Source organism: Hemiscyllium ocellatum, chromosome 6, assembly GCF_020745735.1.
Source record: "Hemiscyllium ocellatum isolate sHemOce1 chromosome 6, sHemOce1.pat.X.cur, whole genome shotgun sequence".
Classification (NCBI taxonomy): Eukaryota; Metazoa; Chordata; class Chondrichthyes; order Orectolobiformes; family Hemiscylliidae; genus Hemiscyllium; species Hemiscyllium ocellatum.
The window spans coordinates 7,561,797-7,574,815 of NC_083406.1; the positions used below are offsets into that span (position 1 = coordinate 7,561,797).

The 13,019-nt window shown below is 42.3% G+C and overlaps 1 protein-coding gene across 4 annotated transcripts in view; it reads right to left on the bottom strand.

The window, feature by feature from the left end:
* LOC132816355 (ETS-related transcription factor Elf-1-like) overlaps positions 1-13,019 on the bottom strand; it is a 141,177-nt gene that overhangs the window by 9,734 nt on the left and 118,424 nt on the right. For all 4 annotated transcript variants that reach the window (XM_060825813.1, XM_060825812.1, XM_060825810.1 and 1 more), the window contains 2 exons: positions 5,421-5,597; positions 3,966-4,049 (listed from right to left, as the gene is read on the bottom strand). In XM_060825813.1, the coding sequence (XP_060681796.1) occupies positions 3,966-4,049; positions 5,421-5,597 (261 nt within the window). The remainder of the gene's footprint in view (positions 1-3,965; positions 4,050-5,420; positions 5,598-13,019) is intronic.

The following is a 13,019-nucleotide window of genomic DNA, read 5'->3' on the forward strand; positions in this document are numbered from 1 at the left end:
ACTATTAGCCTTTGCAAAAGGCTGGACATCTTACAATTTTCACTGATGGAGAGTTAAAGGGAATGAGAGCAACAGGGCATGTACATTGTCCAAGGGCAGTATTACTGCCTCCAGCAAATCCTCAAAACCTTCTGCAGTAACCTAGTGACCACCCTCCATACTGTTATGGCCAGGAAAGGAAGGTCAATTTGCTCTCCTCTTTTAAATCCTTGGTTGCAATAAACATTTCTATTTTTTAAACATGCAGTATAATACTCAAATGACAAACCCTGCCAACTAGGTTACATGAAAGCCAATTACAAGGTTTTGAGTAAAGCAAAGAAGAATTTTATTACCTGCTCACTCAGAGGAAAAACAAATAATAAAAACACATCAAACACAGACACAAACAAATACAGGTAATATGTTTATCAGCTCAGAGTGTGTATGGTACAGACAGGGAGGATGGAGGCTGCCCAGGTTAAAAGGCTTTGAATACCTTGAGGTTAGTTTTCTTTTAACCCACCAGTCAGTTATTTAATTATTGGCTGCGTTCCTCAGTAGTGACAAAGTTTGAGCGACTGGGTGAACAGTTGTTTATTTTAATTTACATTTCCACTGGCTGCTATAGAGGCTGAAATAGGGGGAATGAATGATTTCACAGCCTTGCTGTTATCAGTCCATGTTTTCCCAGTGTGTGCTGCTGCTCAAACGCAGTTGCTGAAAGATAGTGGTCTCTGTATTGCCGTGTCTGATACTAATGTCCTTCCAAGCTCGCTAGCTCACAAGGCATGCCTTTCATTTCCCCCTATGTGAAAATATGTGATTCAACACAAATGCAGAGGAATTCTTGACACTGACTCAGTTGTGCAGTTTAACTGTCTTCAGATAAAAATGGTAATTTACGTGCAGACAGTTTCCTTTGTTGGATAGTAATCTCCAGGAGCTTGTCCCAATCTGTGGTCAAATGATCACTGAAGCCATCCTAAACCCATGTATCATCCCTTTTTAAAAAACAGCTTCATCAATGAAAGCTATCGGGTGAAACAGTGGCATAATTAAAGTTAAATTTGACCATCTATATTTACCACGTTAAAAATCACTCAACACCAGGCTATAGTCCAACAGGTTTTATTGGAAGCACTAGCTTACAGAGCACTGCTCCTTCATCAGGTGAAGGAGCGTCGCTCCGAAAGCTAGTGTGCTTCCAATTAAACCTGCTGGACTATAGCCTGGTGTTGTGTGATTTTTAACTTTGTGCACCCCAGTCCAACAACGGTATCTCCAAATCATATATTTGCCACCACTGTAACAATATTAATAACACTTTGATTTTCTTTTAGTACTAGGGTGTACTTGAGGGCACTTACAGATTGAGTTCTATAACAGAGGAAACTGTCACCTCCAATCCAGAGGAAAATAAAGGAAAAACCAGGCAATGAAAAATGAGAAAGATGTACATTCTGAGCTGCATCTGTATGGGAAGAAACTTAATTCAGTAAAGCCATTTGTGCAAGCCATTAATGAGGAGTGCATCGGTTGAACTAAGCATTAAAAAGGTTATGAAACACAGCCCAATCTTCTTCATAGGAATTTCCCTCCAGTCAGCTTTTGTATTTGGTATTGCACCCATGTGTTTGAGGAGCAGGGAGCATGCTAACCTTCCCAGAAATTGGTTGAAAACAAAAATGAGGTCTGACTAATTTGAAAGAAGCACGGGGTGTGTCAACCATAAGAGTCACCTTCCTTCTCATTTCAATGCTTAAGCCAAAAAAAAAACTGAAGTGTGAAAATACATCACGAATTCTACTCAGGTACTACGAAATAAAGCAATGTTAGCGATTCTACGGATGAAGAATACATGAGTTATTATTGTTTCAGATTGACATCTAGGCTGTAAGTTTGGTGTCTTCAATCATTACTACCATGGTCATGTAGATGTAAAAACACCATTGCACTGCTCTCCTCAATGTTTAAAGTTTATGATCCATGCTGATGGCCTTTAAAAGCCATGAATTAAAACAATTGCTGGGCACCAGGAAGTCTGATAGAACAAAGAATATTACAGCGCAGTACAGGCCCTTCAGCCCTCGATGTTGCGCCACCTGGTAGAACCAATCTGAAGCCCATTTAACCTACGTTATTCCATTCTCATCCATATGCCTATCCAATAACCGTTTAAATGCCCTTAAAATTGTCAAGTCGACAACTATTGTAGGCAGGCCCTTTCACGCCCCTACCACTCTCTAAGTAAAGAAACTACTTCTGACATCTGTCCTATATCTATCATCCCTCAGTTTAAGGGAATGCCTCCTCATGCTAGACATCGCCATCCGAGGGAAAAGGTTCTCACTGTCCACCCAATCTAGCCCTCGGATTATCTTAGATGTCTCAATTAAGTCACCTCTCAACCTTCTTCTCCTTAATGAAAACAGCTTCAAGTCTCTCAGCATTTCCTTGGAAGACCTTGCTTCCATATCGGATATCCCAGTAAATCTCCTCTGAACCCTTTGCAAAGTTTCCACATCCTTCCTGTAATGCAATGGTCAGAAATGTATGTAATACTCAAGTGTGGCTGCATCAGAGTTTTGTACAGCTGCAGCATAACCTCATGGTTCTGAAACTCAATCCCTCCACTAATAAAAGCTAACACACTGTATGCCTTCTTAACAGCTCTATCAACTTGGTGGCAACTTTGAGGGATGTATGTATATGTACACCGAGATGTCTCTATTCATCTACGCTACCAAGAATCTTACCATTCACCCAGTACTCTGTTTTCCTGTTACTCCTTCCAAAGTGAATCACCTCACACTTTTCTGCATTAAAAGTCATTTGCCACCTCTCAGCTCAGCTCTGAGCTTATTTATGTCCCTCTGTAACTTACAACATCATTCGTCACTTTCCACAACTCTACCGGCCTTAATGTTGTCCGCAACTTTACGAACTCATCCTACTCTGCCCTCATCCAGGTCATTTATAAAGATGACAAACAGCAGTGGACCCAAAACAGATCCTTGCGCTACACTATAGTAACTTCACTCCAGGAAGAACATTTCTCTTCAGGTAGCCAATTTCTGATCCAAACCTTTAAATCACCCTCAATCCCAGTAGCCTACCATGGGGAACCTTACCAAACACCTCACTGAAATCCATATACACCACATCAACTGCTTTACCCTCATCCACCTATTTGGTCACCTTCTCAAAGAACTCAACAAGGTTTGTGAGGCACAATCTACACTTTACAAAACCATGTTGACAATCCCTAATCAAATTATTCCTCTCAAGATGATTATACATCTTATCTCTTATAACCTTTCCAATGCTTTACCCACAACCAAAGTAAGGCTCACTAGTCTATAATTACCAGGGTTGTCTCTACTACCCTTCTTGAACAAGGGAACATTTGCTATCCTCTAGTCTTCTGAGTATTCCTATAGATAATGATGACATGAAGATCAAAGCCAAAGGCTTGGCAACCCCCTCCGTGGCTTCCCAGAGAATTCAAGGATAAATCCCATCTGGCCCAGGGACTTATCTATTTGTACACTTTCCAGAATTGCTAACATCTCCTCCTTGTGAACTTCAATCCCATCTTGTCTAGTAGACTGTTTCTCACTATTCTCCTCGACAATATTGTCTTTCCATCTGGAAACCCTCAACTTCGCTCAAGTGCTTACGTGAGAATCACAAGAATATCTACACTCATTCCTGATGAAGGGCTTTTGCCTGAAACGTCAATTTTCCTGCTCCTCGGATGCTAACTGACCTGCTGTGCTTTTCCAGCACCACTCTAATCTTGACCCTTTTCTCCAGCAAATGCAGTCCTCACTTTCACCTCGCAAGTATATCTACACAACGTCAATAAAACTGGGTTCCAGATTCAATGATGCGCCATCTAGAGGCTGCTTTACAGATTTATTATCTTCAGTTGGAATCCTTACAAACATTGACTCGATGTTTCTGAGACTATACCGGATTACCTTTGCCATCTTTGTTTTTTCTTTTCGCAGGCAGGTCTGGATTTGTCACCGGTGAGGCTGGACGCAAAGTTTTGGGTTTCCTTCCTGGAAGCCAAGTATTGGAAGTTTCAATTAATTTTACACGTGAACAGAAATGAATTAGGAGCAAGAGCAATGGAACTGCAGCGAGTAAAATTTTAAAGGGTTGAACAAAATTACTCCAGAACCACTTCACACATGCACAAAAGTAAAACCATATGTCACTCCGATAACCGAATGTAGCCCCTTGAAATTGCCCTGGATTTGTACAGTACTAAACATGACACAATTAAAAACTGAAAGGCCTGTGGATGCTGTAACCAGAAACAGAAATTGCTGGAAAAGCTCAGCAGGTCTGGCATTATTAGATTAGATTAGATTACTTACAGTGTGGAAACAGGCCCTTCAGCCCAACAAGTCCACACCGACCCGCAACCCACCCATACCCCTACATTTACCCCTTACCTAACACTACGGACAATTTAGCATGGCCAATTCACCTGACCTGCACATCTTTGGACTGTGGGAGGAAACCGGAGCACCCGGAGGAAACCCACGCAGACACGGGGAGAATGTGCAAACTCCACACAGTCTGTCGCCTGAGTCGGGAACTGAACCCGGGTCTCAGGCGCTGTGAGGCAGCAGTGCTAACCGCTGTGCCACCGTGCCGCCCTATGGGGAGAAATCAGGGTTATGTTTCAGGTCGAGTAACACTTCCTCAGAAAGCAGCACTATCCTGATTTCCACTGAACAACTTGCCATAACTCATTTAAAAATAAACATATCCCACATGTTCAAATTGGCTTGCTTACTGCAATGATCTGCTACTGATACGTTCTACTCTAAACATTCCCCCAGGGTTGGAACGATTACAACAAAGCTATCAATTCACGACCAGGCAACTGAAACAATTGTTGATTAAATTCCAACTTCAAAATGGATCAATATTTTATACTTCCATGATGATTTCAGAGAATCCTCTAACGCACCAATTCAAAAGCAAGACAATTCCATCGTGATAATTTATCGCTGGGGATTGAAGTTTGAATCCCACCATGGCAGATGGTGGAACTTGAATTCAATACAAAGAAAATCCGGAATTAGGAGTCTAATCAAATTTTTGCCAATTGTCAGAAAATTACATTTGGCTCATGAATGAAACTGAAGTCTTTACCTGGTCTGGCCTACACGTGACTCCAGGCCCACTGCAATGTGGCTGACACACAATTACCTTCCGTGCAATTGTGGTTTGGTAATTATAGCCTAGCCAATAATACCCGCAACCCCGTGAACAAATTTTTAAAATTCTCATTTTACACTTATGCTCGGAGGCAGTGCCATCATCGGCTCAGTGTATGCCCACCAACTGACCAATCCGACTCATTTGAAAATGCACGTGGAAGGTGACCTCCTCCTTGGTCTGTGCCAAAGACTGACCTTTCCTTTTTTTGGTTTGCTCCAATGATTCGCTGACCACTTCCTGATGGGCAGCTTCCTGCATCAGGATAATCTCTTGTGTGTTCTCCACCACTTCAGGAACTCCATCGTCCCGCACAGAGATGTGTGTGATGGGAGCCGGGTCCACCCCACTTGTTGAAGGCATGAACACATGAGCTGAGGAAGGAGAGATAGGCGGGAAAAGAAAAATCAGTGGGTCTAGTTACCACAGCAAAGCCTGAGCAACAAGCAGAATTTGTGACTGGTCAGTAATTATTGGATTGTTATTTGTCAATTGCTCCAAATACTTATGAGGAAATCAACAACTAATTTGTGGCTCAAAACATAACTGGCATATGACTAGAAGATGCCAATAATTTGTTCCATTTTTAACCCAGAGATGCATAGGGCACATTGTATCTGTACTTAGTTACCCTCTCTGACAATAGGTGCCCTCCAATGGCTAAGGTTACACAGGTTAACTTTAGTCACTGAACAGCCATAGTTCCCTGCACTTTTGCTTATCAAATAAACCAAACCCTCAGAATACAGACACTCAATTGTTACAAGGATCTCGACTACTTCTTTGGAACCAGGTATTTAGTTGTCTTAAGGTAATACTGTGATGTGAATGGGAAAGAGGAGGCAAGCTTTAGTGAGGATAAAACGAGACATAATCGAGAATTGCAAGAGTGTTGTAACTAATAACAAAAAAATGCAAACAATTAAAAGTTGAAAGGATGACAATGAAGATTTTAAATTTCTTACTTAAAAAGTTGCACTTAAAAATTATGAAAGACACCATTAAGTAATAGAGAGACAACTTTATTTTAAAACACAGAACACAAAAGCCCTATTTTTGTTTTGGCACAACTGAGATAATGCACTTCACAGCTGAACATGACCATGTTTTTTATGTGGACATTCAACTCTCCTGACTTCCTAGCCCAATGAAACACCTGGATAAAGTAGCATTAGGGGAACATCCAGGAGAAAATGATCATAGTATAGTTTCTTTTAGAGTAGTTGTGGAAAAGATCGAAGAGTGATCCGGAGTAAGAATAATTAATGAGGGGGACACCCAATTTCAACTGGGTGAGAACTCTGGCTTAGTAAAACTGCAATTAACATTTGGCAGGGAAAACTGGAACAGAGCAATGGTTGTCTTTAAAGAGGTACAGGGACAGTCAAAGTACAATCGTAAGAGAAGCACTTAACACGTGACAAATTGGTAATGCAACTGAACACAAGCAAGAAACTTTAGAGGGGAACTGGAAAAAGAAATATAAGTAGCAAAGACAGAAAGAATAGAACAGGAAATGGATAGCACAATGGAAAAGGGAGTCCCACGTTCTTCCACAGTGACACAAACAATAAAAATATAATTAAAAAGAAGAGGAGGATCAAGTAAGGGATTTACTTTTGGAGGTACAGGTAGTTCTTCTATAACATGCAGTTCACCAGCGTAAATTGGCTGTAATGCAATTGATAAATTGTGGTTGTTGTTTGCAATAACACAAACTTTCTGCTAAATGCTACATCAGGTTTTCCGCAGTGCGAGTTTCTAAGGCAGGAGGTAATGGGTAACTACTTTGTATTTCTGAAAACAAGAAATGCTGGAAATAACAGCGGGACAGGCAAGAGAGCAAGCTAATGCTTCAATGAGGAGTCATCTAGACTTGAAACAATAGCTTGTTCTCTGTCCACAGATGCTGCTTGACCCACTGTGATTTCCAGTATTTTCTTGTTTTCAGTACAGATACCAGCATCTACAGTTTCTTGCTCCTACTTCCTATTTCTCACTGGCTTCAATAACACTTCACCTGAAGAAGGAGCAGTGCTTTGACAGTTTGTGATTTCAAATAAACCTGTTGGACTATAACCTGGTGTCCTGTAACTTCCGACCTTCCACCCAGTCCAACACTGGCATCTCCACATCATCACTTGGTTTGACGAAGGAAAAACTCAGATTCGGGATGGGTTAAAGCTTGAAGAAGGAGAGGTATCCGAAAGATTAGACCCTTGAGGCGAAACCTGGCATGGCCTGGAGTCAAGGTCCAGTGCAGACTGGAGCCAGGTGCCAGAGTGGCCTGGGTTGGAAGGACTGCTGCTCTGAACATTTTATTTCACTACTTCCTAATTTATTCCTACAATCTGTAATGCTGGACTTGTTATTTCTTTATTTCTCTAATTATTTTTCTTAAGAACTTACACTGAAGAATCTGTACCTAGGTACCTTGTACCTAAGATGGCACCGTAAATGGAAACTTGTAAACGTTTCACTGTATCCATTTGAATACATGTGACAACAAAGCTAATTCGATTCAATTCAATGACAGGTCACCAAACAGAATCAGATCAGATTCAGACAATAATGCAAGGATAAGCTCAGCATTGATAAACCAGTCAGTTTAAACTCAGTGGTGGGAATGATCTAGGAACAACAGAATGGAACAAAACTTTATAACCACTTGGACTCAGGTAGATTAATTATGGAAAATATCACGGGATTGTTGAAATCAAAAGGTGTTTAAATAATTTGTGGTTTTTGACAATGTTGCAGATAGGGTTATTGAGGATAGCACAGGTAATACAGACAAAAGTGGACAGCAAAAGGTGCCACATGGACAGCCAAAAAGTGCTTCATAGAACGCTACAAAGCAATAAAATTAAACCCAGTGGAATAACAGCAAACAGAGTGCTGTAAACTGGATTTGTTCCACACTAAACCGAATGTTGTATCTTTGTAATCCACAGCCTCAGAATTGGGCCATTGCCGGACAAGATAATTCGTTGAACCAAGAGAGGTCACCTGTCTAATAAACAGCGCAAGCTCACTGCCTGTGCCATACCATCACAAAATCAGACACACGGCCTGTCTGTCGACATTCCCGAAGAGAGGGAGGTCTCGTTGCTAACAACAGAAAACATTGAGGACTATTTCAGAATATTACCATCTCTTGTCCGGGGTGTGATCACGAGTGGAGGCAGGGGAATTTAACCAGGACACTAAACTAAGTAACCATGGTCCATAACTAGCAGGAAACTCTGGTGACAAAACTTAATCTCTTAGGAACAAGGAGTTACCGTGTGCTGACTTTTTAAAATGGTAGTCACACCTCAGGTAAAAGAAGAAGGTAATGGGTTACTGTCAGGGAACGGAAAGGCAGGCAATGCAGGGGGAAGAGGAGCAGAGCATTAGTCATTGGGGACTCCATAGTTAGGGGGACAGATAGGAGGTTCTGTGGGAACGAGAGACACTCACAGTTGGTGTGTTAGCTCCCAGGTTCTAGGGTTCGTGATGTCTCTGATTGTGTTTTTGGGATCCTTGAGGGGGGAGGACACCAACACATGGGTAGGAAAAGGAAGGGAGATTTAAAGCAGAAATTCAGAGAGCCAGGGTGGAAGCTTTAAGCTAGAACAAATAGAGTTGTTATCTCTGGTTTGTTGCCCATACCAGGAGTTGAACACGTGGCTACACGGATGGTGCAGGAGGGAGGGTTGTGGATTCCTTGATAATTGGGGCTCTTTCTGGGGTAGGTGGGATCCCTACAAACAGGATGATCTTCACTTGAACCAGAGGGGTACCAATATCCTGGGGAGGAGTTTTGCTAATGCTCTTCAGGTGGGTTTAAACTTATTCAGCAGGGGGATGGGAACCAATATTGTAGTTCAAGTATATGGGAGGTTGAGAGTAGTGAAATCAGAACTAAGATTTCAAGATTGCAAGAAAGCACTGGCAAACAAGAAGTTGGTTTGAAGTGTGTCTATTTCAACAGCAGGAGCATCCGGAATAAGGTGGGTGAACTTGCACCATGGGTTGGTACTTGGGATTTCAATGTTGTGGCCATTTCAGAGACAAGGGTAAAGCAGGGACAGGAATGGTTATTGCAGGTTCCGAGATTCGGATGTTTCATTAAGAACAGGGAAGATGGTAACAGAGGGGGTGCTGTGGCATTGTTCGTCAAGGTCAGTATTATAGTTGCAAAAAGGACGTTTGAGGAGTTCTCTACTGAGGTAGTATGGGCTGAGATTAGAAACAGAAAAGGAGAGGTCACCCTGTAGGGAGTTTTCTGTAGGCCTCCAAATAGTTCCAGAGATGTAGAGGAAGGGATAGCAAAGGTGATCCTTGATGTGAGCGGGAGTGACAGGATAATTGTTATGGGAGACTTTATCTTTCCAAATATTGTCTGGGAATATTATAGTTCAAGTACTTCAGGTGGGTTAGTTTTTGTCCAATGTGTGCAGAATTTCCTGACACAGTATGTAGACAGGTCGACAAGAGGAGAGGCCATATTAGATTTGGTTCTGGGTAATTAACCCGGCCAGGTGTTAGATTTGGAGGTAGGCGAGCACTTTGCTGGTAGTGACCAAAATTTGATTATGTTTACTTTAGTGATGGAAAGTGATAGGTTAAAAACCACAGGGCAAGAGTTATAGCTGGGGAAAAGACAATTATGATGCAATTAGGCAAGATTTAGGATGCATAGGATGGGAAAGGAAACTGCAGGGGATGGGCACAATTGAAATATGAAACTTATTCAAGGAACAACCACTGTGTGTCTGTGATAAGTACCTGTCAGGCAGGGAGGAAGTTGTTGAGTGCGGTAGGCATGATTTTATAAGGAAGTTGAATCTCTGGTCAAGAGGAAGGCGGCGGCTTATGTTAGGGTGAAATGTGATGGCTCAGATAGGGCACTTAAGAGTTACAGGTTAGCCAGGAAAGACCTAAAGAGAGAGCTAAGAAGAGCCAGGAGGGGACAGGAGAAATCGTTGGCAGACAGGATCAAGGAAAACCCTAAGGCTTTCTACAGGTATGTCAGGAATAAAAGAATGATGAGAGTAAGATTACAGCCAATTAAGCACATTAGTGGGAAGTTGTGCGTGGAGTCAGAGGAGATAGGGATAGCATGAAATGAATACTTTTCATCAGTATTCACACTAGAAAATGACAATGTGGTCGAGGAGAATACGGAGATACAGGCTACCAGACTGGATGGGATTGTGGTTCACAAAGAGGTAGTGCTAGCAATTCTGGGAAGTGTAAAAATAGATAGGTCCCCCGGGCCAGATGGGATTTATCCTAGGATTCTCTGGGAAGCCAGGGAAGAGATTGTTGAGTCCTTGGCTTTGATCTTTACGTCATCATTGTCTACAGGAATAGTGCCAGAAACTGGAGGTTAGCCATTTGGATACAGAACTGGCTCAAAGGTGGAAGACAGAGGATGGTGGCGGAGGGTTGTTTTTCAGACTGGTGGCCTGTGACCAATGGAGTGCCACAAGGATCAGTGCTGGATCCTCTACTTTTCATCATTTATAGAAATTATTTGGATGTGGGCATAAGAGGTATAGTTAGTAAGTTTGCAGACGACACCAAAATTGGAGGTGTAGTGGACAGCGAAGGTTACCTCGGATTACAACAGGATCTTGATCAGATGGACCAATGGGCTGATAAATGGCAGCTGGAGTTTAATTTAGATAAATGTGAGGTGCTGCATTTTGGGAAAGCAAATCTTAGCAGGAGTTATACACTTAATGGTAAGGTCCTAGGGAGTGTTGCTGAACAAAGACGTTGGAATGCAGGTTCATACTTCCTTGAAAGTGGAGTCACAGGTAGATAGGATAGTGAAGGCGGCTTTTGGTATGCTTTCCTTTATTGGTCAGAGTATTGAGTACAGGTTAAAACAATGACTGCAGATGTTGGAAACCAGATTCTAGATTAGTGGTGCTGGATGAAGGGCTTTTGCCCGAAACATCGATTTCGCTGCACTTTGAATGCTGCCTGAACTGCTGTGCTCTTCCAGCACCACTAATCCAGAATATTGAGTACAGGTGTTGGGAGGTCATGTTGCAGCTGTACAGGACATTGGTTCAGCCACTTTTGGAATATTATGTGCAATTCTGGTCTCCTTCGCATCAGAAGCATCTTGTAAAACTTGAAAAGGCTCAGAAAAGACTTACAAGGATATTGCCAGGATTGGAGGATTTGAGCAAGAGAGCGGGTGAATAGGCTGGGGCTGTTTTCCCCAGAGCGTCAGAGGCTGAGGGGGTGACCTTACAGAGGTTTATAAAATCATGAGGTGTATAGATAAGGTAAAGAGACAAGGTATTTTCCTTGGGGTGGGGGAGTCCAGAACTAGAGGACATAGCTTAGGGTGAGAAGGGAAAGATAAAAAAGAGAATTAAGGGGCAACTTCTTCGAATAGAGGCTGAAGCATGTGTGAAATGAGCTACCAGAGGAAGTGGTGGAGGCTGGTACAATTGCAACATTTAAAAGGCACCTGGATGGGTATACGAATAGGAAGGGTTTGGAGGGATATGGGCCAAATGCTAACAGGTGGGACTAGTTTGGGTTGGGATATCTGGTCAGCATGGATGAGTTGGACTGAAGGGTCAGTTTCCATGCTGTACATCTCTCTGACTCTATGGCTTTAATTGTTGTTCCCTTGTTCAAGAAGGAGAGTAGAGACACCCCTAGAAATTACAATCCCGTGAGCCTTACTTCGATTGTGGGTAAAGTGTTGGAAAGGGTTATAAGAGATAGGATTTATAATCATCTAGAAAGGAATAAGCTGATTAGGGATAGTCACACGGTTTTCTAAAGGGTAGGCTGTGCCTCAGAAACCTGATTGAGTTCTTTGTGAAGGTGACCAAACAGGTGGATGAGGGTGAAGTGGTTGATGTGGTGTATTTGGATTTCAGTGAAGTGTTTGATAAGGTTCCCCACAGTAGGCTATTGCACAAAATACAGTGACATGGGATTGAGAGTGATATAGCAGTTTGGATCAGAAAGTGGCTAGCTGAAAGAAGACAGAGGGTGGTGATTGATGGGAAATGGGAAGCAGCAAGGATCTGTTTTGGGGTCCACCGTTGTTTGTCATTTTTATAAATGACCTGGATGAGGACACAGAAGGATGGGTTAGTAAATTTGAGGATGACACTAAGGTTGGTAGAGTTGTGGATTATGACAAAGGAAGTTGTAGGTTACAGAGAGACATGGATAAGAGCTGGGCTGAGTGTGGCAAATGGGAGCTTAATGAAGAAAAGTGTGAGGTGATTCACTTTTGAAGGACTAACAGGAATGTAAAGTACTGGGCTAATGGTAAGATTCTTGGTAGCGTGGATGAGCAGAGAGATCTCGGCGTCCAGGTACATAGATCCTTAAAAGTTGCCACCCAGGTTGATAGGATTGTTAAGAAGGCATACAATGTGTTAGCTTTTGTTAGTAGAGGCACTGAGTTTCGGAACCAGGAGATCATGCAGCAGCTGCATAAAACACTGGTGTGGTGGCATTTGGAGTATTGTGTATAGATCTGGTCACCGCATCACAGGAAGGATGTGGAAGCTTTGGAAAGGGTTCAGAAGAGATTTACTGGGATGTTGTCCGATATGGAGAGAAGGTCTTCCAAGGAAAGGCTGAGGGATCTGAGGTTCTTTTCATTAGAGAGAAGAAGGTTGAGAGGTGACATAATTGAGACATATAAGATAATCAGAGGGTTAGATAGTGTGAACAGTGAGAGCCTTTTTCCTCAGGCGGTGATGGCTAGCATGAAGGGACACAGCTTTAAATTGAGGGGTGATAGATGTCGGATAGATGTC